Source organism: Pseudorca crassidens, chromosome 16 (genome assembly GCF_039906515.1).
Source record: "Pseudorca crassidens isolate mPseCra1 chromosome 16, mPseCra1.hap1, whole genome shotgun sequence".
Lineage (NCBI taxonomy): Eukaryota > Metazoa > Chordata > Mammalia > Artiodactyla > Delphinidae > Pseudorca > Pseudorca crassidens.
In genome coordinates this window covers 31,018,175-31,045,909 of record NC_090311.1, presented here as the reverse complement: position 1 = coordinate 31,045,909, position 27,735 = coordinate 31,018,175, and the positions used below count along the sequence as shown (strand labels likewise).

The 27,735-nt window shown below is 44.0% G+C and overlaps 1 protein-coding gene across 3 annotated transcripts in view; it reads right to left on the bottom strand.

Annotated features, from left to right (window-relative positions):
• The window catches only part of PIK3AP1 (phosphoinositide-3-kinase adaptor protein 1), a 114,890-nt gene that overhangs the window by 48,922 nt on the left and 38,233 nt on the right, over window positions 1–27,735 (bottom strand). For all 3 annotated transcript variants that reach the window (XM_067709851.1, XM_067709850.1, XM_067709852.1), the window contains 6 exons: window positions 13,459–13,595; window positions 10,896–11,040; window positions 8,660–8,802; window positions 8,399–8,531; window positions 5,433–5,629; window positions 2,594–2,783 (listed from right to left, as the gene is read on the bottom strand). In XM_067709851.1, coding sequence (XP_067565952.1) covers window positions 2,594–2,783; window positions 5,433–5,629; window positions 8,399–8,531; window positions 8,660–8,802; window positions 10,896–11,040; window positions 13,459–13,595 — 945 coding nt within the window. The remainder of the gene's footprint in view (window positions 1–2,593; window positions 2,784–5,432; window positions 5,630–8,398; window positions 8,532–8,659; window positions 8,803–10,895; window positions 11,041–13,458; window positions 13,596–27,735) is intronic.

Genomic DNA, 27,735 nt, shown 5'->3' with positions numbered 1-27,735 from the left:
CAACTGCCAGTAAAGTGCGCGATCCTTCAATTGTTCAACTGCCCCACCGTAGGGACACAGGGCAGAAATGATGATGCATGGTCTCTGGCTTCCCAGAGGGGTACTAGTTTTTCTCCAAATGTTCTTTTGTGAATGAGTCTCTGTTCCAGACTGAAAAGGACTGTGTCTTCCCTCCACCCCGTTGTCTCACCAAAAACCAGGAGTGGGAGCGGCAAGTGGCAGAAACACAGATGCTCCGGAATGCTTGTTGGGTACATGGAGAGATGGATGGATGTACGAGGGTAGGGGCGCCAGAGGCTGTTTTGTGAGCTAACATCTGGGCCGCAAAAAGAGGAGGCGTGGCTGGAGCTGCTAGATGGTTTTTCTAAAAGAAACCACGACTAAAATTTGTGGTGTTAGATGGAAACTTCTGGCACAGAATAAGGAATATGGTCCTAAAGACAGAGAGACCTGGGTTCAAACCTGGACTCTATCACTTATTAGCTGTGAGACTTTGGCGGAGTTGCTTAACCCCTCTGTGCCTCAGTTTCCTCATTTGTAAAGCACAGGTTAATAAAAGCACCCCTGTATGGTTGCTTTGAGGATTCAGTGAGGTAGAGGATGTGGATGGTGAGGATGACGCCTTCTCTCCTCACCTTCCTGCTGGGTTACGGCTCATTTGGGAAGAGCTTCCACAAGTACTTCAAGTCCTTCCAGTTAGATACTGAGAGAGAGCTTCTACCTTTCTTTCCCTCTTTCTTCTCCTCCCCCAGAGGCACAGCCAGTCTGACTAGCAAGCACCTAACAACCACTGGACCACATCTTCCAGGTGTTAGGGTTGCAGTGTCAAAGGCTCTGCTGGTGTCAGGGTTCACCTCTGGCCCCCTGACCCACCCACATTTCCTGCTCCAAAGCACCCTCTTAATGCCTGCTTTTCCGTTCATGGATGGGAAAATCAGGCCCAACTCCTTGTGGGCCCAGGTCCCCGCTTCTCCTCAGGCTGAAAATTGGCAATACTCAATCTAGCCCATTCCAGAAATTCCTCTGTCAATAAAGCTGATGGATGCATTGATAGGTATTTGTCTTGTCTTTCTTGAATCTATTTATTAGACGAGAGGGAAGGAGGGAGAAGTTGTAGGCAGTGTTTCAGAGCTCTTAGCATCTCGTAGCAAATGGTGGTAACATATAAAGAAGGCCCTTAGAGGGCCGGTTGTGTGGTCCTCCTGCTTCAACCCCGATATGTGCATCGAAAGCCAATGTTTATTTAGACCAGTGGTTCTCAAGGGGAGTGGCACTGCCCTCTAGAGGGTGTTTGGAAAATCTATGAGGGTATTTTGGGTTGTCACCATGATGCAGGGACACTACTGGCATTTAGCAGAAGGGAGAAAGATGCTAGACAACCTTCAGTGTGAGGGACAGCCTTGTTTTGTGTCCCTCATGACTTTTAAATATTTCACTAGATACACATATGGGTTAAAAAAAAACTGCTTATGATACATATTTATACATATGTGTATATTTGTACATATCTGTTTATATGTATATGTGTATTTTTTTAAATTTAACATCAGCAGGTATAAGGAAAAATATGGGCAAAAATCCCCACCGAACTATTACAAGTGCTATATCAGTTGGTTGAGTGAAGTCATGAACTTTTAATAACTCGGTTATACATTTCTTTTTTGTTTCCAATTTTTGGAAGAATGTATTATTTTTGCTATTAAAAAGAATTAAGATAAACAAAAACGGGCAAAATTTGTTAAGCAATTTACCAAAAAAAATCATATCTTGGAGATATGATATTTTGGAAATAAGTTTATTATATATTAATCCAGTAAAATCAGGTTATCAAAAAAACCCTGCTTATAATTTTCTGAGCCTAGAAGCTAAACTGCTTCATTTATAAAATACAACTTGTATTTTTGCATGGTTTTGATATACACCAAATTTTCCAGGAATTCAATTACTATGAAAATGGAGAAGAGAATGTGAGGAATCATTCACCATTTAGGAAAATCCAGGCATTGATGCCAGCGCTGCTGGCGGTATCCAAGTCACTGATACAATAAACATGTCGGTCAGCACTTGAGGCTGTGACATTGGCAGTGATTCTGAGTGTAGGTGACTGCAACTGACTAATGCACTATGTCCTCGCATGGAGGCACATCTGAGCATTTCCTCTCCTATGAGTTCTCTTCTATATTTCAATTGGGACTTATATTTGATTTCTAAAAATTTCATATGTAGGTAGGTTATATTATATGTATCTCATGTCAGGGTAGTAGCGGGGGCATTACAAAATGTTTGCTATAAAAAGGGCCCGTTGGAACTGGCAAAGTCAAAAGCCACTGGTTTCGCTTCTGGATCACAAGGCAACGCCTTCATCGACTCTGTAAACTTTCCAGTCACACAGCAGAGTCATAGCAGAGGAAGTTTGGAGAACGATTCTGCTTGTCACAGCACATGATGACCTGTCTAACTTTGTGTAAAACGGGATCTTCATCACTCCGGAGTGGGGCAGGGGGTAAGCAAGGGAATTTCCCCACACACAGCAGAAGGAAGAAACGCGTTTCTCAGCAGAAAGATGGAAGCGGAACTGCGCTGTGCTACTTACAGAGGTCCTCGGTGGCAGCTGGGACAAAGGTCGCCATGGACTCATACAGCTCCTCGTCACAGCCGGGGTTGAGGGAGCACTTCATGAGCAGGTCTGTGGAAAGGTGGGCCATGGACTCATACACAGAGTCAGCCTCCTCCCCTTGCATCAGTTCCTCTTTAATGTGACTCTTCAGCATGTCCACAGTTTCCTGAAAGAGAAGGTGGGATCCCACAGGCGCACTGACACAGCCGGGCTCTCTGGGTAGAGTCAGGCCCTCGAGTGGGCTTGTGACAGCAAAGTAAAGCCTCACACGCATTAGGGTTGCAACTATGTGCGCATGTCTGTTATTTCCCACCACACTGAAAGCCCCTTGAGGCCAGGCTCCAAGTCTTTTTCTTTGTTTTATGTTCTTTGTTTTAATCTTTGTATCTTCCTCCAACACTAAGAACAGAGTTATGCACTCAGAGGAGACACCGGTTAAATGTCCAGTGCCCAGAGGATACAAATTTAAAACTTTCTCGTGGGTACCTATTACGTGTCAGGGACAGTGCTAGGGATGTGCCTATACATTATCTCATGGCATCCTTTCCACCACTGTTTGAGAGTGTCTCCTATTCCCTGGTCAAAAGATGTGAAAACCAAAGCTCAGAAAAATCTAGTGCCTTATTCATGGGTCTGCAGTCCTGGCTTCTGACCTTTCTACTATACCTTAGTGGTTCCTCAAATGGCAACAAATGGCACACAAAGGTATAACCCTTGCTGATTAGTCAAATGGAAATTCAAATGGGCTAAACAGGGCTGCAGCCAAGGTGCTCTTGCGCTTGTGTGTAGTCAGAAGTCCCCTGGGGACTTGGTCCACTAGCTCCTTCCTGCTCCTTCCACCTGTTCTTTCTATTAGGCTGCTTCAAAGTGCCCGACAGCACACCGCTCCAAAGCATCCGCCTCAGTTTTACAGCCTGTGCCCAAGAAGAGAGACGGTCTCGGGTGAAATGCCCTGAAGTCAGAGAGGCCCCCTTTGTCATTCTGCCTCCAGGTGGTTGTGAAGCCAGAGAGGTGGCTTCTCTGAAACCCCTGCACAACTTTTCCTCGTAAGAAACTTTGGTGTTTCACAATCATTTCAGCATCAACCCACAAAAATCCTCATTTTCATCATCACCACCCCAAGAGAGCTAATCTGCTATCTGACACTCTGTGTTGGTTTCCTGATGAGCCCCAAGGAGTGGAGTGCTGGAGACTCAAGGTCTGGCATTTGGTTCTGATATGGTGGAAAGAGGAAATGGGACGGTTCTTAGAGGTCATGAACAACACGGAGGAGCAACCTTTTGGGGGCAATGCTGGAGATGCATCGGTTGAAGTGATTGTACTTAGAAAACAAAGATGATATGACAAATGTGAACCAGATTAAGTTCAGTGCAACCTGAAGTGCATCTTTCCACGCCCCTGTGACAGAAAGTAGGAGAATGCTCACCAGCTTTACCATCAGCTAGGTTCAAATCCTACCTCCACCCTGACTAGTGTGGGACCCTTGGCACCATGACTCGGCCTTTCTAGGCCCTTTTCCTCCTTTGTTGAAGAGAGAGAACAATATTGTCAACCTCAAAGGACTGTGATGAGGATTAAAGGAGAAAATGTATTTGCCAATCAACTAAATTCAATAGATAGTAGTGATTAATATGAATACAGTATGTTCTTAATAAAAACTATTGGCAGGGAAATGAAACACTGCATTTTATACATTTGTGACTCCAAAGTGAAGTAAACACTCCTGGACCGTAAGTACCGTTTAGCCTCATTTACGTCAATGATGCCCCAGACAGGCACTCATGCTATTCTGTTTATTCAATACATTTAACCACCCCCCAAATTTTGGGAGGCCTCCTCTGTATGTCTCAGTGAGTTGCTGCCTTGTAGATTGTCAAGCACAGAGCAGAAAGCTAAGTTTCTGGGGAGGTGTCAGGCTCACTCCTGTCTGGAGGTAGTGTTAATTGTTCCTTTTGAGGTCACAGCCCCATATGAGAGGATGAGCTATTCCCGCGTCACTGCTGTGAATTGTGAAAATGGAGGAAAACCAGAAAAGGGTCGAGACAGGAAGGGCAGCTGCCTTCAAAACAATGGAAGCAATATCGGGGCATGGAACAAGGCCTAGGCATGGGATGAGATTACACTTAAAGAAAGACCCAGAAGTCAGTGATCAAGGAGGATCTGTGGGTCCAAAACCAGGGAAGCAGATAAACCTTAAGACGGGCAGAGGCTCAGAAAGAGAGAGAGGTTGTCAGCAGAAGGTGGGGCCTCACGGTCGGCCTCCCTGAAGCCTCAGGTGCAGAGCTTTACTGTGGTCTCCGCTAAGGAAGGAACCAAGCCTAACAGTTCACCTGGGCCTGATGGTGGGCGAGGGAGCTGGGAGCATCCTGCCAAGTACCTTGGAGGTGGGTGGGGAGGTGACTGAGAAAGACGGATCAGCGTCTACCTTCAGCAGATTCACTCTATCAATGCTCCGTAAATTCTTCGAGGGCAGATCTCAGTGCTTTACACATATTATTTCTTCTTATTCTCAAAACAACCCTAAGGGTAGAATTATTATAAACTTTCTCCCGCATATCACGAAACTGAGAGAGACAGAGGACAGATGCATGATTTGCCCAAAGGCACATGGCTGACAAGTATTGGTGAGGAATTTGGATCCAGATCCATGTGACTCCGGAACTCATCTCTTAAGCCCATGCATACTGGCCCTGCCAGAAGAGGCACGTGAGAACATGCTAGAGATGAAATCCACCCAGGTCTTTAGTGAAAAGGCAGCCCTGGGACCACACATGGTGCATTTCCAATCCTAGAGCCTCTCCTGCCTCGACCTTACCACATACTCGTCGATGAACTGCCGCAGGTCCCGGAAGCCGTGCTTCTCGGCAATGGTGTTGGGGTAGTGGCCGTGCTTGTTGGCCACACTATAGGCCTGTAGGGCTCCTGGGCAGGTGAGCAACAGGGCAGTGAGGTTCTTCAGTCCATACTTGGCAGCGAAGTGCAACAAAGTGGGCAGCTCTTCATCCCTCTGATCTGAAAAATTGTCAAGGAAAACTTAATGGTCAGATAAAAAGGAAGGCACAGGGTGGTGCGGGGACTTCCCTGGAGGTCCAGTGGTTAAGACTCTGCACTTCCACTGCAGGGGTCGTGGGTTCGATCCCTGGTCAGGGAACTAAGATCCCACTTGCTGCATGGCACGGCCAAAAGATTAAAAAAAAAAAAAAAAAAAAAAGGAAGGCACGGGGCACCTTGCTCATGGAGATGAAGCTAGAAGCCTAGTATGGCATCCAGCAGGTGCTCAATCGTTACTTCTTGGTTGATTGACCTAACAGCTTCCTCTGTGGCACCACTGAAGATGACAGAAGAAATGATATGTCAATTAATTAGCAAATCTAATCATTAATAGCCTACCTTCTTTCTTTAAAAAGATTGGAGAATCCTGAGAAATAATACTAGTTCAAAATGTGCTGATGTTCCAAGGGCTTAAGCAGCAGCCACAAAGTACAACAGGGATCATGTTTCGACCTTCTCTTAAAATTTCAGAGCACTTTAAAACAATTGCTTTATGCTGATTAAAAGAAAGAAATTCTGGGACTTCCCTGGCGGTCCAGTGGTTAGAACTCAGCGTTTTCACTGCCGTGGGCACAGGTTTGATCCCTGGTCAGAGAACTAAGATCCCGCAAGCCATGTGGCCCAGCCAAAAAAAAAAAAAAAAAATCCATCTTCTTAGCTCTTACACCCAATTTCATAAAGTATGCCAAGTAGTCCTGGGGCTGTTCCTTAGCCTTTCTGTGGCCCTTAGTTTTGAACTAGAAAATATTTCCAGACTATCTCAAAGGGACCTGCAAAGATTAACAAGATGGTTTTCAATGAGCTCTTTGTTTAGGACAGGTTTTGAATGATGGTATTAATGCGTGAGAACCCCAGGATGCCCATTAACCCTCTGATTTGTGGGAACAAAGTACTTCTGAGAGTCATTGGATCCCCATGACACCCTCCACCTACTAATATCTGGATACAGCAAGTTAAACTCAACCAAGGAAATAGACATGTTTGTGTTGTGGAGTTGGGAGACAAACCTTTTTTTTTAATTTTCATAAAAGTTGATTTCTAAACCCAAGAGTGATAGATAGATGTATATATACATATATTCTTTATGTGCATATATATATATATACACACACACACACACATACATATGTTTTTTTTTTTAAAAAAAACTGCTTTTCATTTATTTATTTTTTGTTGTGTTGGGTCTTCGTTTCTGTGCGAGGGCTTTCTCTAGTTGCGGCGAGCAGGGGCCACTCTTCATCGCGGTGCGCGGGCCTTTCACTGTCGCGGCCTCTCCCGTTGCGGAGCACAGGCTCCAGACACGCAGGCTCAGTAGTTGTGGCTCACGGGCCTAGTTGCTCTGCGGCATGTGGGATCTTCCCAGACCAGGGCTCGAACCCTTGTCCCCTGCATTGGCAGGCGGACTCTCAACCACGGCGCCACCAGTGAAGCCCCCATATGTATTTTTTTTAATAAGACAAACTCAGCTTCCTATTCACCAGGATATGATCCTTGGAACGAAGGTCTGAAAATGTCCCCAGGATCCCCCATGATTGTCAAACTATGAAATACTCCCTCCTGGGCTTCCCTGGTGGCGCAGTGGTTTAGAGTTTGCCTGCCGATGCAGGGGACATGGGTTCGTGCCCCGGTCTGGGAAGATCCCACATGCCACGGAGCAGCTGGGCCCGTGAGCCATGGCCACTGAGCCTGTGCGTCCGGAGCCTGTGCTCCGCAACAGGAGAGGCCACAACAGTGAGAGGCTCGCATACCAAAAAAAAAAAAAAAAAGAAAAAAAAGAAATACTCCCTCCTGAGCCTCAAGTTCAAGAATAGAGAATATTAACACCTGTTGGAAGTGACGTGAGAACATTCCACAGTAGGAAAATGGAGAGAGGCAACAAGAGAATGTGCCCAGGAGAAGGACATGAAGGTAATATAACCTCATCCTTATTGTCCTCCGAGGCTGTGGAAAGATGGAACGCAGGCACTGGGTAACCAGGGGCTTGGGTCCCATTTGTGTAGTGCAGCTGAGATGTGAAGGAAGAGTGGTGTCTACAAAAGAACCGCACCAGGCACGCCAGGCATCATCCCCATGCAAGTGTTTCTCCCAGCTCCTGGCATGTCACATATGCCCATGAGACTACTCCTCCCTCATCAAACAAATATTTGTTTTGAGCCTACAGTGAGCCACCAGGCACTGTCCCTGTCGTCATTCAGCTGACAGACTAGCAAAAAAGACAGGCACAGCTGAAGAGTGCAAGAACCCAACATGCTAGGGGAGCTGTAGCACGTAGATGGAAACTACCTGAGGAAGTGCTGCAGGATGAGGGGAGGAAGAAACTGCGTTCCCATGGGTCGAGGTGGCAAGAGGCAGGGCGGAATTTTCATTAGGTAAAAGAAGTTCATACCTTCCACAGAGCAGAGCACAGAAGCCAAGGGAGAGAGTAGAGAGAGGTGAGAGCAGAAATGCAGCAGGAGCCCCTTGGGAAGGCCTTGTATAAAGGTTGAGGAGTTTGGACTTTATCTAGAAGACAAGTGGGAAACACAAAGTGTTTTTTAGTAAGGTTATGACATATTCAGATTTAAAATTTGGAAGAATCCCGGGCTAGCCAGAGAAGAATGACTGCTTCTCAGAGGATGAGCTGTAGAGCAGGACCCAGCAGAAAACATGAGCATGGACTGACTGCACGCTGAAACTGACAAACTGGAATCAACCCACTTCTGGTTTCCTGAGGTTGGACTGTTGACTTACTTGTCATCATATCTTCTTCTTCCAGCTGGTTGATTCCAAAGAGGTGCAGCCCGCTTGCAGGGATGTTGTTCTTTAGGGACTCTGTTAGCAGTTTATCAAGGGTCTCTGTGTTGTAGGGCACAATTTTAAAGGCCTAAATACAAAAGTGAAGATGGTCAGATTTTAAATCCAGCTATCTCCCATCCAGCAGATTTGAGACTGGTGAACCATGACCAGAAACTACAGGTCTAGAAAACTCCAGTGTCCTTTCACCATCCTTACCTGACACATGAACTCCACAGGATTTGCAGCATTGGACAATAAATTCCCAATTTCCTCCATGTCAGTATAATAGCTGATAATGGTTTCGCACACCACTAAATCCCCAGAATATATCTTCAGAGAAACATTCCCAGATGAAAGCTCTGAACAGAAGAAAAGATACCATAAAACCGCTCGTTTTTTGTAGTACAAGAGTACAGGGAAAAGCGTTCATGGATTACTTAAATGGTGAAGAAATTAATTGGGGACTGGAAGAAAGATCTTGGAGGTGAGCTGCAGGATTGGGAAGTGAGGGAAACAGTAGAAGTAGCGGTGGGCACACTAACACACGGGAGGGCTCTGAGTCAGAGGAATTATCCTCACTGGGTCTGCAATTTAACTTTCGGAAGATTTTCATCTGTTTTGCTCATTACTGTAGGCCCAGTGTCACAACAGACAGGAAGAATAGTTGAATTTAAAGCACTTTATACAAAGGGCAGTGGTCGCCAGAGGTGGGACCTGGCGGTGGGACTCCGCCGAGCTTCCACCCCATTGGGCCAGTAGAATTAATTCACTTGCTCTGCTGCCATCATTACTATGTGCTCTCCTTGGGTGCTCTCTCTCTTCTACACCACAGGAAGGGGTTTTGAGGGGGAAAGAAAAAATTAAAAATACACCAACCATAAAGATTTGATTCACAAAAGAGGAAATGCGACAAGTAGAGAACATGGAAAAATATTTAACCTCGCTAGAAATCAAAGGAATGCAAATTAAAACAATGGACTACTTTTTAGAAACATATCAAATTAGCAAAAATATTCAAAGTGATAATGCCTAGCATTGGTGACAATATAGCAAATAAACGAGAATAGTAATATTTCATAAAGCAATTAAGCACTATCTTCCAGGACCCTTAAAAATGCCCATTGTTTCAGGGATTCCATCTCAAGGACATAATCCTAAACACAAAAGAAAAAAACGCTGCCTGCATAAAGATGCTCAATATATCATCATTTAAAACGGTAAGACAATAAAACCAGACAGAGAACGGACTTGAGGACACGGGGCAGGGGAAGGGTAAGCTGGGACGAAGAGAGAGAGTGGCACTGACATATATACACTACCAAATGTAAAACAGATAGCTAGTGGGAAGTAGTCACATCGCACAGGGAGATCAGCTCGGTGCTTTGTGACCACCTAGAGGGGTGGGATAGGGAGGGTGGGAGGGAGATGTAAGAGGGAGGGGATATGGGGATATATGTATACATATAGCTGATACCCTTTGCTATACAGCAAAAAACTCACACACCATTCATTGTAAAGCAATTATACTCCAATAAATATGTTAAAAAATTTTTAAAAATAAAATAAGATAGTAGGAAATCAGAAATTACATAAATATGCAACAATGAGGAAATGAAAAATTTAAAGATGATACTTCTATTCAACTGAGTATTATATAGTTTTAAACATTATGGTTTTAAGATATAGATCCAACACAAGGAACTGGTTTTATAAATTATGGTACATCTATACAATGGAATACCTTGCAACCATTAAGCATCATTTTGTAAAAGAGTATTTATTAACATGGGAAAATATTCATAGTGTATTTCCAGGTAATGCAAGTTGGTTACAAGACATAAAGCTATGTACACAGATGTGGGAAAATACAGAAACCAGTGATTTCCTTGGCAGGGTGGGCATATGGGTAATTTTCTATCTACTTTCTTTTATGGTTACTGTATTCTCCAAGTTTGCTGTATTGAGCACACATTACTTTTGTAATAGAAAAAATATGTTATAAAATAGAAAGTTACAAACTCCCTATAATAGTACAGGGGTAAAGGGATGAAGAGAGAATAAATTAAGATTACATAAAGAAAAACGGAATATAAGGTAATAGATACTATTGGAACAACTATGTTTATAAAAATTATGAAAAAAGGCAAAAAAGACTGAGTGGTAGGGTGTCAGATGACTTTTCCCCCTACTTTTCCTATTTTTCTCTAATTTCAAAAAATGTTAATATATGAACTTTATAAACATTTTAGTATATCCATCTCCCCCCGCCCCAATCACACGTATATGTTTATATACCTTCCTTTTCCTTTAAATAGAACATGGCAACCAAATCCACATCTTGGCTGTCACTTTTCTCAGTGGCTGATGAAGACAGTTGTCGGCAAGTAAAAGAAAGTAAGAGGGGGCCTCTTGACATGATGCCTAATTTCTGGAGGTAAATGGGGCAACTTACTGGGAGCTTTCATGGAGACGGTGTACTCATTCTCCAGCTTGGCTTCCACCCTTATCGAGGGAGAATCTTCAGGAGAAAATTCGGCTTCTGTTGTCACCCTCTCATCCAGCTTACATCTCACAATGACGTAGACAGTGGTTTCTGCCTGGAACGGGAAACCGGTCATTGTCCCTTCTCCCTCCTGTTAGGGTGCTGAGCCAGAGGGCCTCCCCAGCTTCTGCAGCCCCAGCTCTACCTAGTGAGGCTGTTCCAGAGCAGGGTGGGGTCTGCAGTCCAGTGGCGGGCAGTGACTGCTGGCCACGGGTCCCAACAAGACAAGTTACAAAACCCAAGAGTGAACATTTATAAACCTTAATAGCAATTTGATAGAGTAATTTTATGTCTGTCAAACCTAATAATAATTTTAAAACCTGGGGCTTGTATTTCATATGTCTTTTTATTTAATTTTTATAGCATTTCTTTTTTGTTGTATATTATAAAAGTATTGGTCCATGGCAGAGTTGGAAATTTAAAACAACAAAAATTTTTAAAAGTTCTTCACCACAGATAGTTTGAGAAGCACTATTCTAGATCAGCCTTGCTACTCAAAGCGAGGCCAAGGGACCAGCAGCATTGGCATCCCTGAAAGCTTGTTAGAAATACAGAATCTCAAGCCTGCCTGGACCGACCACACCAGAGTCTGCATTTTACCAAGACCCCTAGGTGACTCATGCACCTTACAGAGTGAGAGGTACTGATTTAGAGAAGCCCTCTTGGGTTCTGCAATTTATGCTGTTCTTAGATGGACAAAAATAACTTACTGGAGGATTAATTTTCCCAAGGCACTGAGCAACCTAAGTGGCTATTTTACATTGCTTTGAGACCTCCTGCCAAACCTGCTAAATAGAATTATCTGTTTTACTGGGCTGGTTACGCGGTTAAGCTCTTAAGACACTGAACTGGAAAGAACAGGCCCTCCAAAAAGCAGGGGAAAAGGAGAAATTTCTGGCCACAGCTAATCCCCAAATGTTCATTGTAAGATTCTGCTCTCCAGCCCTTATAGTAGGCCTTCGTGACAAGGGCCACGATTCCAGAACAGGTGGGAGGGGGATGTGGTCCTGGCTCACGGAGACTGCTTAGGGTAAATGTGAGTGTGTTTGTGGTTGACCTGACTCCCACTGCAGGTCTAGCCCTCTCCCACCTGCCCCTTCTCCCAGGGAGCATGGGGAGCCAGAGAAGACGAGTGTGTCTCTCCTATTGACAGTCATGACCCAACCCCAGCCTAGCTGCCCCAGGAGCCAGGGACCTGGAGCAGGCAACAGTGAGAATCCTGGGTCAGTGGCAACCAGCACAGGAGAAGGAGCCAAAGCCTGGAAAACCAGGGACCATGGGAGGGGCATCATCCTTTAGTTCTAAATCCTCTCCCCACAGGCACCCACCAGCATGGTCTCAGGATGAAAGGGGCATGGGGCAGGCAGGAAGGAGTACAAGGGCAGTGGAAACTGAAATGCCCACTACAAAGGCCTGGACGGTAAGGAAAAGGAGTGAAGTGGGTACAAAGAAAGGGGAGTGATGAGAACCAGTGACCTGGGGATGCACAGCCCCACCTAAAGGGTCACTTGGCCCAGCTGCTCATCTCAGGCCTGGTATTACCAGATTCTGATTCAAAGGAGGCTGGAAACAGGTTTTCATGCCTAACTCTTTAAAACACTGTGCAGCTGGAACCAAACATGTCTATGAGTTCAATCCAGCCCGAAGCAGCAGTTTGCAGCCCTCATGGAGGGAGTCCTTGCCCAATGCCTCGTGGCCTCAGGCCGCACAGAAAACCACTCACAAGTGCAGGGAAGCTAGGACTTCCCATTTCCATGGCCATCATGCACTTTTGCCTACAGGAGCCCACAGTGGCAAACTTAGCACAGGGCTCCTACCCACAAAAAAGTGTTTCGGTGCTCTGAACCAATATCACACATTTCTCATCAGGAAAAGAAAGATAATGAAAAACTATCAATACTATGGTAGGATTCAAATGACAGTGGCCCATCAGTTGGCCATCACATTCAGGTCACCTCTTAACATAGGTCCTACCCCTGAAAGCGTTAGTCACATGCTCAGGCATTAATTTTCTCCCTTTTGCAAGCAATGCTGGGCAGCAAGTTTCAGCCACCGAGCTTCAAGGCATTCATTTGGGCCGTAAAGGGGGCCAGTTGATGGAGAAGCCCAGCGCTAGGCTGGAAGGAACAGACCCAGGCCTCTAACTTCAGGGTTGGCATATAAGTGTTTTGTAATATTCATGTCTGCTGGTCTTCAACACGTTCTAAGTTTTTGATCATGAACTTAATGTCTTAGATTGATGACATATACATTCCTTGGCTCGTCTCCCTTTGACTTAAAGGAGTGAGTTGTGCCCAGGGCCCAGGCACCGGGGGTCCCAGGGTAGCTAGTGCACAGGGAAACCCCACAGGAAGGCTGGGATTATAGTAAGGTGCAACAGGAGAACCCTGCTCCCTTTACTACAACAAACTTCCACTGAAAAGCCCCAAAGCCCATGCTCCAACATCCATCCACCAGCCCCAACAGTGCCTACCCCACAGCGGATGCGGTCCGGCTGCACCACCATCAGGCTCCCAGGTGAAGTCTTCGATGGCAGGCTCTGCTGCTCCGAGTAGGGAAGGACCTTCTCGTCCTCAGTCTCAGTGTCAGTGACTGAGTCGCAGCCAGAATCTGTGGCACAGAGAACACGGCTGAATGGAAAGAGAAGGAAGCAGTGCTGGGTATGTTCCACCCCCATTAAAACCCCAGAAGTTACCAAATAGGAAATGGCTCCGGCCGTCAAACAAATACAGGCTGAAGGTAGTGACTCAGGAAATCATGAAAGAGGACCTCATGGGGAAAAGTCAACCACCATGGAGGCCATGAGGGTAGGGTGAAAACAAGAGGACGATGGTGTGGAGAAAAGCCAAAACATTTGAGGCAGGCTGCTGTCTGAGGCTGACAGGTCTGGTCGCAAACAACAGACTTCTGGAAGCTTTACCTCGGGACGTCTTGCAGGGCTGGCTTCAGTGATTGTGAGGAAAGAGGCCCGTCTCCTCAGGGGGGCTCAAGAATGGACTGCGCTTTCCAGGAAGCGATTATTCCTCAGGGTCATGGCTAGCTAACGTACTCTCTCTGGAGCAAGGGTAAAAAGCAATCACTTTCAACAAATCTTAGAGTATAACCGGGTTCCAAATCAGTACCACAGCCAACACCTCTGCTGTGGAAAGATTAGAGCGTGCACAGATTCAGTGAAGGCGAGCAGGGGTGTGCAGATAGGGTGTGGCACAGAATGAGATAATGCTGAGATGGGGGTAAGTGGAACCTCCCAGCGTTCTAGGGCAGGGGCTCTGAACCAGGACTCATTGATTGATAGGGTACCTGTGTGCAAGATTCTGTGTGTGTGTGCGTGTGTGTGTGTGTGTGTTCCTCAAAGAGGAACAAAACGGTTAAGAATGGATACAAGGAGAGGGAAGGTTCATCTAGTCCCTTCGTTGGGCTTGCTCTTCTCCATTCCTAAACCACTGACAGCCAGACAAACATACTAGGTACTGTGAGGACATGAAGGTGAACCAGACATCCATCCTACCTTCAGAGAGCCTGCAATCTAAAAGGGCTGGTGAGAGGTAGGGGTTAACTTGGCTGATTCCTGCAGGCTGGCCTCACGGAAGGAGTGCAATCCTTCCTGGGAGAAAGCTGGGGTGGCAGACCAGGCCACTGATATGTCCCCACAGAAAGCTGTAACACAAGCTTGCACTCTAGATCCCAGGTCATGCCAGGGGAGGGCTGTGCTCCCACCACCATGAAGGCTGAGGTGGCAGAGCAGGGATGGGGAACCAAGCACCACCACGTCCTAGGGCTGTAACTGTGAGGCAAGGGCCTCCGGGGACCTTCTCAGGCCGGGGGAGGGGCTGAGGCTTCCCAGATAAACAATTTAAAAGCCCCACAGCCTTGGACAGGGGTCTTGTCCTAGAGCCTGACATGTGTGCTGACAGATGTCTACACAAGGTCCCAAAGTGTGATGGGCAGTGAGGCACATACTCCTGCTGCTTGTCCCCTGTCTGTGATTTCTCCCAAGACGCACTACTCCAGAAGGCCGGGCTGAGTGCAGCTTGGTCTCCAACCTTGTTCACACAGCAGGAATCCAGGCGGATCTTAGTGCTAAGAGAGGGGACAAAGAACCCTGGGAGTGTCAAGGAGGAACCGTTTATGACTAGGCATCAGAACCATCAATGTCCTCTATCTTTCCTTTCAGTCCTACCTCACTTACTCAGTGCTAATTATCCCCCTGCAAAGGCTAAGTGCAGTGGTCTTCCCACCTCTCTGCGGTCCAAGCCAAGTTAACGGAAGGCTGCCATTTTCTCCATTGGATCTGCCCTTCCCCACATCCTTTTCTCCTTGACTGGTTACTACTAAAATGGCCAGGGACCATCTCCATGGACAGAGCTGTACACGCCATCCAAGCAACTCCCACCCACCACGGGAATCTGTGAAAGGAAGAGCCAAAAAATTAGGGATAATTGATATTCTTCTTCTTAATAATTATATAACACCACATCAAGCTTTAATTTTGTATTATTTGATGCCTGAACATGCCATTTTTTCATTTCTGAGGTTCTTCCTGGATGAGAAAATAACCCCATTGACTTAAAACATTCAGTCAGTTTCTTAAAGCTGCGAGAAGCACCCTGGAACTACTTATCATTCTAGAATTGTTTAGACACTATCCTGTGTGGCTAGCGTGGTGGGTACCAACCTATTATAATTTACTGTGCAGGTATAATCTCATTGGGATAGACCCACAGTACAGTCTATTGCTTCAAAAAAAGAAATCTCTTCAGGGACTTCCTTCATGGCACAGTGGTTAAGAATCTGCCTACCAATGCAGGGGACACAGGTTCAAGCCCTGGTCCAGGAAGATCCCACAGGCCACAGAACAACTAAGCCCGTGCGCTACAACTACTGAGCCCGCGTGCCACAATTATTGAAGCCTGCGCACCTAGAGCCCATGCTTTGCAACAAGAGAAGCCACCACAATGAGAAGCCTACGCACCGCAACGAAGAGTAGCCCCCACTCGCTGCAACTAGAGAGAGCCCGCGTGCAGCAACGAAATGGAGCCATAAATTAATTAATTAATTGATTTTAAAAAAGAAAATCTCTTCATTTCTCCCAAATTACTGACCCAATTAGTTGGCTGGCCAAAGAGTCAAAGCTCTAGTAAATATAATCAAGAAAAGAACAGAGAAATAGACATAAGCCAAATAAGAAAGAGATGATAACAGCAGAGATGGAGAAGAATTTTAGAAACATACTGACGTGAAAACTCATTGCTAAGAGTTTTGTTTTTAATTTCAATACAACTCTTATAGAAAAATATAAGTTACCAAAATTGTCTCAAAATAAGTAGAAAATCTGACTAAAACAATAATCACACAGAAAATTCTTCTCACTTTTCAAATAAAATGTAAAGTACAGGTCACACACCCACTGCTGCATTGAATTTTAAATTGTAGTTGCCATGATGTTTTTCTTTACAACATTTAATTTTCCTATCTAGGAAAATTCCATTTATATAGGTTTTGTGTCTCCTACTAAAGTTTAAAAAACAATAAAGGATAGTCTTACTTTATATTAAATTTATTTAAAAATTAAACCAAGCAATTAAATACAATAGACAACTGCAAAATCAAGTTTCATTCTCATAAAAACTTAATATGTGGTAAAGAAAGCACTAAAAATCAGTACAGAATAAAGAAAATGGTTGTTGAGGATGACAGCAGATGGTACTGAAAAAATTTAGCTATTTGGGGTGGGCATGGAGGGACAGAGAGACTGTTTAGAATCTTCCTAATTCTTATACACTCCAAAATAAAATTTAGATGGATTATAGATTGAAATGAACAATGAAAACAAATTTTAAAAATTAAAAAGACAAAAATATGGTTGAAAATTTTATCATTGTTTTGGGAAAAGATTTGTTTACTTTAAAAACAACTGAAGAAATACAATCCAAAAAGCAATAGAGTTGATGACATGAATTTAAAATTTTAGTAAACAAATTTATAAAAACCTAAAAACTAAATTGTAATGCTTGGGCAGCATTAGTCATAATAGCCACAGGTGGAAACAACCCATTGTCCATTCTTTGATGAATGGATTGACAAATTATTCAGCCATAAAAAGGAATAAAATACCAATATATGCTACAACATAGATGAACGTTGAAAACATTATGCTGAGTGAAAGAAACCAGCCACAAAAGACCACATATTATATGATTCCAAATATGCGATATGTCCAGAATAGGCACATCTATAGAAACAGAAAGTAGATTAGTTATTGCCTAGGGCTGGGGTTCTTGGGAAGCTGGGGGAGGTTGGGAGATGATAGCTAAGGGTGTGAGGTTTCTTTTTGAGGTGATGAAAATATTCTAGAATTGACTGTAGTGATAGTTGCACAAGTCTGTGAATATACAAAAACATCATTGAATTGTATACTTTAAATGGGTAAATTGTTTGTTATGTGAATTATATCTCAATAAAACTGTTACTGAAAAATTCAATGGCAAACCACAAATTGGTTAAAAAATTTGATATAAATATGCCAAGGGGCTGATCTCCTTAATATATGAAGAGGTCATAGGAATCTCTTTAAAAATACCCAAAGCCCAATAAGTAGATAATTCACAAAGGAAGATATAAAACTCACCTTCCCATTCAAAAAAACTAAAAATCATTCATTATCTCTAATCATCATGGAAATGCAAATAAAAATAATATATTACTATTTCACCTTTTCTAATTAGGAAATATTTGAAGGTGAGGTAGGACAGATACTCTCATTTGTTGCTGAAGAAACTATAAACTGGTACACCCTTTCTGGAAAGCCATGTGACCATATACAGAGAAAGAGCAAGTCTTTAAAATGTTCATATCTGGCCACATAATTCTACTTCTAGAAATCTCTCTTAAGGAGGAAAATAACTGTTCAAAATGCAGACCAAGATAGTGAACCAAGATGTCTGCTAAATAATTCTTTGCATTGCTGAGAAACTAAAAACAATCTGTCTGATAAAAGAATATTAAAAATATTATTTTCAAAGAGTTTTAAGTAAAAGCTTATGACATGTTAAGCAAAAAAGCAGAATATAAAATCATATATCTTATAATGTAGTATATCAATTATATAAAGGAAAATGCATTTTAAAAGGTCAGAAGAAAATGTATGGATAAACTGCATGATCCTTCCCCCCCGCCTTTTCTTCCTTCTTTCCTACCTTCCAACTGTTCATGTATTTTCATATTCTCCACAACGAGAAAGCACTTTGATGATGGGGATGGGTGAAGAGAGACGTTAACAGCTGACTCTCTTGTCTAATCACTTCATCAGCGTGGTATCATTTATGATGAGATTGGTCCTAATAGTACAGCACTTGGCAGATTTCCCCAGCGTTCAGATGGGTCCTATAAACGATCGCTTCCAGTAGGTCTATTCATTTAGTCACCTGAAATGAATTAGCTACTGGCAGCTAATTCATTTCAAGAAGTCAGGCAGGATGCCATTCACTCTGTAGGGAGATTCTGGTGGCGCTGATTGACAGCACCATCACTTAAGTTTCTTCAGCCACATCGGCCTCTTCCACAGCGCGCTACAGACCGAGCCAGGGTCCAACCACTTGAGCAGATGCAGAGTTTCCTTTGAAGCATGTACCAACCCAGACAAAAGTACCACTGAAACCCACCTGAAAGAGTGAGATGGCTCCAAAGTTTCCCACTTAAACGTGTAGATTCCTCTCGCCCCCTCCCCACCTTGAAGATAAACACCAGCTTTACTGTCCTGCGACTCAAATAAAAGTTTGAGTGAAGGCACACTGAAAACCCCAAGGATCCTCGCCAGTTAAAGTCTTATTAAGACACCAATAGTAATCCTTACTGCTTTAAAATTTAACAATATCCTCTCAGCTTTTATAAGGCCTGGAGAAACTCTGGAGAAATTATAGAAGAAGACTTTCTTTGTGCATCCAGCTCATCTATAAAGGGCCCTTGTGGCAAACACTCCTTGAGTTCAGTGGCAGGAAGTTTGTGTCCCCAGAGAACTTGGCTGCTTTCTCTCATTAGACAATAAGAATAAGCTAACATGGTGTGTTTCACCTTCTGCCCTTGCTGCCAGGTAGCTCAGTCTCAATTTTGGTTCTTAACCACTGTTAACATTTTCATCCAGGTCTTGGTCTTTCCTATTTCTCTTTTTTATATTGTGTTTACTTTTGGAGGCTGCTTCAAAACTTTGGGGATCTAGGCAGGATGTGAATCAATCTTTCTCAAAACTGGTATCTGCCAAAAGTCCTCAGATGAAGTCTTATGAGAATCAGTGCTTGGGCTTTGCATTTAGATGACAATGCCTTTAAAATGGGATGAAAAGACATTCCAGATTATCTGGATGACCACATTATAACTGGGCCCAGCCACAGGACTGTGGTGCCCGTGTGTGTGTGTGTGTGTGTGTGTGTGTGTGTGTATCATTTTGCAACTAGGTCATGCTAAGCTGTCAGGGGCTAATGAGGAAAGAAGACAGGGGGCAGGATGACATGTAAATGAGGCATTTGTGCCAAGTGAACACAAGAAGGTTTCCCCATACACTGCTTCACATAGAGAAATGCAGTAGGAGATCCAAGTCCCACAATAACACTGGGGAGCTGTAGCAAGCCCCTGGGACAGAATCAGCGAGCACCACAGCTTTGAGCCACATTCATGATGCTGCTTCAGTAAATGACCATCATCTATGACAAAACAAATGTAGTCAGTTTGCCCTGTATTTATTTTATGCGTGTATTTGTATCTGGTTCGTTTGTTTTGCTTTTGGAGCTGGGAAAAACAATAAGCATCCGGAGTTGAATACGTTTATACGTATTTCAACAACATCAAAATAATCTACCAACACTAAAGGCTCATAATTCTTTTTCCTTTACAAGGGAGTCTAAAAAGTTATTTAACATTATTCGGGTCTAAAGAAACTATGAATTTTAAATGAATTGAGTATGTGTATGCACTTGGACACACACCAAGCCACATGGACAAGCTCATACTAGGTAAGAGGGCTGGTGACAGACTCCTGATTATTACTAATATTGACAACAATAAAAGTTACCATTTATTGAACATCGTGGTGCCTGCTTTAATAGTCAATCTCATTTAGTTCTCACATCAACCCTGTGAGATAGAAATCAATATCCTATTCCTATTTGATAGATGGAAATGCGGTACCTGAAGGATTGAAGTAACCCAGCCCAGGTCCTGCAGCAAGCAAGCAAGAGGCAGAACGGGAATTCGCCCCCAGGGGTCTGTGCCTCCTTTGAGGATGTGGACCAGGGCAGGAAGCAGCATCACTTGCTATTCCTGGTCTGGGGTTGTAACTGTAGCTCATGAGACATGACATAGGCTTTTGCTCACCAACACCTGGTGGTCCTGCCTTGTTCTAAGCAATACTGCCTTGGTTAGGTATGCCATGACCTGCCACCACGGCCAACAGGCACATTCCAAGGATGGGGTTTAAGTCAAAAGACACTGAACTCCAACTGAACCAGCCAGGGTCCCACGTGCTCCAGGGGGCCTCTGCCCCAAAGCTACAACTGTCTCATTTTCCAAATAAGTTTTCAGACCACAGTGCTTACTGCTTCTTTCCTGTACATTGGTGTTCAGTCAGGACTGTTTTTTGGTAGTCTGAGGGAGGGGTAGGGTAAGGATGGCCAGAGAATGATGTTTTCTGATCTTGAAGCGTTTTTTTGTTTGTGTGTTTTGTTTTCCAGAATATACACGCTAACTTCTCTTGTAAGGTAATGCTAAGCTTTGGGGAAAGTACTATAAACAGGTATCTTTATTCTTTAAAATGACCACAACTGCCATTGTTGAGCATTTACTATAGGCCAGGAACCATGCAAAACCCTTGATATATGTGATTCTATTTTATCACAACTAAGAGATTGGAATAATTCTGCCCATTTCACAGATGAAAAAAATAGGACACCGAAATTTAAATAAATTGTCCAAGTCACACAGTGCACGCTGTATAGAAAGTTAACCCCCAAATCCACGCTCTCGTGTGCTCTGATAGTTTACCACACTGGGGAGCAGGTGACTGGTACACAGGAGATGATTCCAAAGTGTACAGCAAACATGCAGTGACACTGAGCCACACAGTAAGAAAGCAGTCCCCTTTCAATTCTTTCAATCCCACTCATATCAAGAAGAAAGGCTCAGTTTGGTAAGAGGATGTTTTTAACTTCTCCTTAACATGCTTACCTCTCTCTCTGAACCAGGGAAGGAACAAGACCCTAAGCCCACAGGCTTCTGTAGGCATGAGTGTCTAGTAGAATTTAATACCACTGTTTTGTTTTTATTGTCTTTATTTTTATAGTTACCTTGTTTCTATCAAGAGATACTGGTTTTTCACTTATAGCAGCAAAGTTTCCTTTTAAAATAAATTTATTTAAATAAAAAAAACGGGAATTGACTTAAAGAAAATATTGTTAAGAGTACAAGGAAAAGTTTGGAAACAGATAGTGGTAATAGTTGCACAACATTGTGAATGTATTTAATGACAAATTGTATACTTAAAATTGGTTAAAATGGCAAATATTATGTTACATATGTATATACATATATGTGTATATGTATGTATATATTCACAATTTTTAAAAATTGATAATGTAGGGGCTTCCCTGGTGGCGCAGTGGTTGAGAGTCCACCTGCCGATGCAGGGGACATGGGTTCGTGCCCCGGTCCGGGAAGATCCCACATGCCGCGGAGCGGCTGGGCCCGTGAGCCACGGCCGCTGAGCCTGCGCGAATGGAGTGTGTGCTCCGCAACGGGAGAGGCTACAACAGTGAGAGGCCCGCATACCACAAAAAAAAAAAAAAAAAAAAATTGATAATGTAATATACCCCCCAAAACCATTGAATCGTACACTCTATATGGGTAAATTGCATGGCATATAAATTATATCTCAAAAAAGCTGTTAAAAAAGATAAACCAAAACCCATGTTGATGATCCTCAAATGACTGAAGTTTGGGAAAAGCTGAATTATGCTATACTGCTTTCATTGTTTTTTTTTTTTAAATCACTCGTTTTATTTATTTTTTAAATTAATTAAAAAAAAATTTTTGGCTGCATTGGGTCTTCACTGTGGTGTGTAGGCTTCTCTTGTTGCGGAGCACAGACTCTAGGCGGGCAGGCTTCAGTAGTTGTGGTGCACGGGCTCAGTAGTTGTGGCTCGCGGGCTCTACAGCACAGGCTCAGTAATTGTGGCACATGGGCTTAGTTGCTCCGCGGCATGTGGGATCTTCCCAGACAAGGGATCGAACCCGTGTCCCCTGCACTGGCAGGCGGATTCTCAACCACTGCGCCACAAGGAAGTCCCTATGCTGCTTTCGTTTTGTCAAGCTACATTTAGTAGTGATTTATTTTAAATAAGGTAAAGCAAAGGTGGGAAGGCAGGAAGAAGGCCTGTAGCATAAACATGTCGAATTATTTTATCTGACTTTTAGATAACAAGGAAAAAGAAAGTGAACAGAGAAGGAAATTAAGGAGATAAATTTCAACTGAGAATTAAGAGCCTTCCACCAATCTAGCCAAAAATGGAATGAAATAGAAGTGGTCACTGGAGCCAGACAGGGGCCCACATGTGTCTCTGGGCTGATATGAAGTAGGAGGATGTTATCAATTTGCATCCGGGATTTCCAGTGTGGCTGATGAAAGAAAGAGTGAAGAAGATTCAAAGGTTTCTTGGAAGAAAGCAGAAATGAATAGCGAAACAACCTAGGCAACGTGGTCCATGAAGGAAAGGGGCCATGTTCCCTCTGCATTTGCATCCCGGATTGAGACCCAAATTTGACCACCACACAGGTGGGGCAGGAGTACAGAGAGTTGCCTGAGGTCTGGAGAAACTTCTGGAGGCTTTTCCACTCAGGATGAAATTTCTCAGCTATTATGAAGCTCATCCAGCCTATCTAAGCCATGATGATGAAATCATAAAACAACTATTTCTCAAAGCCTGACATAAAATGTTCTGAAGCCTGAGCTTCCTAATCACTGAGCAAGTATCTACTGAATATGCATGACAAGGATCCCACGGGGGTTCCCAAGAGTGTGCCTCAAGAGTGTCGGCCTTAAGGAGCTTACAACTGAACTGGGAAGGTGAGGCTCCATGTGAAATAATTGAGAGAACTATGTGATACCAGCAAGCATTATGAGACCATAAATATAGCTAACTAAAGTGAGTTATGTTTCTTAGTGTTTATAAAAGTGCCGGCACATGAAAAATGTAACAGAAGTTTAGAAAGTTGAGAAAAACTTCCTGAAGGATGAAGAAGACAGGTTAATTTACTTTAACTAAGGCAAATAGCATTTAGGTGCTGAGATTACCATTCTTGTGAAAAAAGCATATTTTCCATTTAAATTAATAAAATAATTAGTAATTCATTCCTTTATTCCTTCAACAAACATCCAATGCCTATCAATGAGTAACAAATATTCAAAGCCTATCCTAGGCCCCCTAAGAAATGTCAGGGTGAGAATATTTCTGTCCTTGCTGATAGTGGAGGGACCGCACAGGAGAGAAACAGCTTCTCTCCAACTTCCACAGACAAATGATAACAGGAATAACTTCAAAACAAAACATTACAATGGATAAGCAGGGATTTATAAAACACAGTTTATGGCCACTAAAGGATCAAAGAAGGAAGGACATCCCCAAAGACGTGACAAGTAGGGCCTTGAAAGGCACAGAGAATGCGGGCACCGGGTAGGAAGGACTTTCCTGGCAGAGGTAAAGGCATGATTAAGGACACGAAGGCAAGACAGCAAATGATGTGTGTGGGCCACAGGAAGCAAGGGGGGCACCTTCTATATGAAGCAGGGAGGGAGGGTGAGGGGAGAGGGACAGGGAGGGAACCCCAAATGCCATGCTAGGAGTTTGGTTTACACATAGAAGACCTGTCACTAAATAGTATTCATGAGAAAAAGAAATTCTGTAAAATATAGATTAAAACCCTAGTCTGTTTGTTTTTGGCCACGCCACGTGGCTTGCAGGATTTTAGTTCCCGGACCAGATCAAACCCGTGCCCTCTGCAGTGGAAGTGCAGAGCGCTAACTGGACCACTAGGGAATTCCCAAAAACGTAGTTTTATTTTTCTGAAAGTTGAAGAATTTTCTTGAATTTGCTTGTTTTTGAAATAATTCCAGACACACAAGTAGAATATGTCAGCTCTTTTCTAAATCTTGGTCAGAATCGAGACGCAGAGGGGCTGAGCACCCACCACACCTTGAGCAAGCAGTGTCTTTAAGTCTGTAAAATAACATGAACTAGTGGCTAACAAAGTGTTACCAAGCCAACATCCTGCTCTACCTGCTTTCATGAGCAAATAAGATGCTATAATTAACCCAATGTCTGAAAGCATACCACAAGCATGGTTCACAAAATGCTTAGAAAAATGGTTCTTAAGTAGACGAAACATTTCTCCTACCGTGTATCTTGTTTACACTAGCTATAAGCTTAGAAAATCAATGTCATAGCTATTGTTATGTCCTTAGAAAGCACAAAGGGAGATCTCAGTCCTGGCCTTGTCCCCAGATTCCAAACGTGTGGATCCCAGTGAAGGAGCTTCTGCTCCACTGCAAAAGCATGTGGGTTCGCGGGGGTAGGTGAGAGGCTGGCAGTGGTGGGACTCAGATCTTGGGTTTCAACAACCCCACCTTCTCGCAGCTTCCTGGCAAACATCAAGATTGCTTTTTCATTTTAGTCATCACCCATGGGTCTTTCTTTCTCCCTTTTCACCCACCTTGGTTAATGGGTATTGAATTTCCCATCCACCTAACCCCTTTCACTTAAAAAACTCCCAACACAGTGACAAGTATACCCAACCCGCAAGTCACAAGCTACCCCCGGAAGTCATGTACAGTCATCAATCAGAACGATGTTAAGAGGGTCAGTGGAACGCCAGACTCTTACCCACCACATGTCTTACTGGCACTAAAGTCAGGGGAGGGAGGAGGTGATGATTATTTAGTGGTGTTAGTGTGAGTTCATTAGAGTGACATCAATCATTGTCCTTGTCACCTTCATCATCATCATCCTCATGATGCCAAAAAGGTAAGGCAGAGCCCTGTGGACACATCCCCAATTCAGACTTTAAATAAACTCATGGTGGCCACTCTGCCTCCCTGGAAATAAGGAGAAAGTAGTAGAAAGGAGAAGGAAGAATGGATCCGCTCCTCCCATAAGCCCACACTGACTTCCTGAGGCAGTCGACGCTGCTGACTTTCCCCACACAGGCTGACTCACCTGTCACATCCGACCTGCTTTGCCATCCAGATGGTCTGTGTCAGCTGCAGATTCCTGAGGCTGCCCAGTTTCACTACACATCGATGGATCTGCAGCACTTGGTAGAGGGCTCTGGATCAGGAATCTACTGTACATCAACCCCAGTCTTTTCCAGCTCACATAGACAGGGAATCGTTTTTCCTTTATTCACCAGGTAATTCCCCTGGCCCTCCTCAAGGTACTCAAAGTTCAGGATAAGGTGGTAGGACAAGAGGAGAGGAGAGCTCAGGCCCCTAAGACCTTTATCCTGGCCCCACCTAGTTGCTCTAAATGAGCTATTCGAAGTGTCAGTTTAGTTTAGTTTTGTTTTAAAGCAAAGGATGATGGTTCTTCCCGTCCCCTCCCCACCTCACCCTACTTGCTCTTCAGCTTGAATAAAAATAGCCCCACAGCTGAGGCTGCCATGACAACCGATGAAAGTATGGGCTCACCCTTGCCCACCAATGATAAAATCTGCCTCCAGCTCTCCTACCCGCCCAGCTGGGGCTGGGGCCCTCCAACCCCCTCCCAAGTTCAACCTTCAGGAAACTTTTCTGAGTACCACAGCCAAGTCACTCTATCCTCACCCAACAAGCTGAGGGATATTTAGAGCTCTTGCACCACCCAGTGCCTCAGAACTTTTTAATGTGTTTTCATTTGTTCTTTTCTGTGTTCCCAGGCACATGTGACAGGTGTGACCACCTCCCTTTTGCAGATGGGAGAACTGGAGGCATGGGGACATGAACTGACTGGCCCTAGGTCATTAGCTGCTAGTTTAATGGTTGAACCACATTAAGAGCTCAAGATTGCCATCTCCTAGCCAGTTCCCAGACCAAAGGAGCAGCTGCTCTGGGGAAACATGACCCCAGTGGGGAAATAATTTCCCTGTGTGAGCTGCTTCCTGGCCACAGGCTGAAGTTCCCTCAACCAGTCTCTGCGATAAATCTGGGAAGGGTTGGGGAAAAATCTGCTGCCACATCATGGGATCCAGGTTCCACAGAAACCCATTTCTATCCTGGACCCATCATCTCTGGGGCTGCTCCAACCAAGCACAGCTTCACTGCCCAAGTTTATCAAGAGCTTTAAGACACACTGTCCATACCTACATTCCAAGGGCCACCACTGGGGAGAAAGTTCTCCACCAGGGCTCTCAGGGCTGGAGGCCAGCAGGTCCCTGTTTCATTGCTCAGGAAACCCCATTGTTGCTAACAAAGCAGGGGCTACTACAGCCCCCCATGAAAGCTTCCTCTTTCTTCATCTCTTTCCGACACTTATAAATGTGCTTCCTCTCTGTATGTAAATTTTGCTCAAATGGCATGACACAGACTTGTAATGAGGCCATTAATAACTAGTCTTTAAACTGCTTCTTCTCGGTTTCCTGGATCAGGAATCAATTCTAATCTAAGCAGACACTGATATCTGGATTTACTGGTGTGAGGACAAATGGGCTTTGTTTGGAGCAGACCACGAAAATGCAGTTTATTTTCACCCAGCCAAGAACTGACAGGATGAAGGCAACTCTTGATAGTAGAACCAAGGTTAAGAAATTGTAAAGAAAACTCCTCTTCTTTTGTTTCTCTACCACTCAGTCATCACACTTCCAGGAAGGGCCAAGAGGGTGTTTACCTGCCCCCACTTTTGCTGACATTTAGCATTCTAACCAGCTGAAACTCTGAAACTGGACTGGTCAGTTTCATTTTCCATCTTTGGAATGGGTAACTTTCTCTCACTCCTCACCCTGAAATGCTGTGTCTGGTTTTCATGTACCATCAAGTTGGGGTGGGAGCATGCTCTCCTCAGTGATCTGCTTTAAAAAAAATACAAAACAACAAGATGGCATCCAAATCTGCTTAAATAATTGTGGGTCAAAATAAAAACCCCTTTATTTTTTATCCCCAAATAAAAAAAACCCAGGAGCTGCTGACTGCCCCCAATAATTAAAACCTGGCTACTAAGGGCAAGGCTCTAAAGATATGGTGTAGTATTTCCTAGCAACATAAATGCAGCTACCAAGGGGATCTGGAAGAGTACAGTCAAGGAAGCCACAGAAGGCCTGGATTTAAGTCCCATCTCCCAAGTCACAAGGTATTGTGACTTTTCAAAGCTTCAGTATCCTTTCTTTTAAAATGAGAATATTCACACCTGCCTGGCCTGCTGCACAGGCTTATTGGGATTAAGTGAGAAACACTTAGAAGCCCTTTGAAAACTTTAAAGTACTAGACAAAGTTATTTGTTATTTTTGTTACTATTCATTTAACGAATGAGAGTTCCTATGAAATGATTCTCCATGTGGAAATGAGCAGAAGCATACCTCTGCATAAAGTAGTCCAGGGCTAGCCAGTCCAACGTGACCCAGGAAGTGAGTGTCAGGCAACCCAGGGATGCTCTGGGTAGCCATGGAGACAGACACCAGCAGAGATCCTGCTACCTCCGGGCAGGCAGGAGCAGCAAGTCTTGATTATCCACAACAAGCAGGC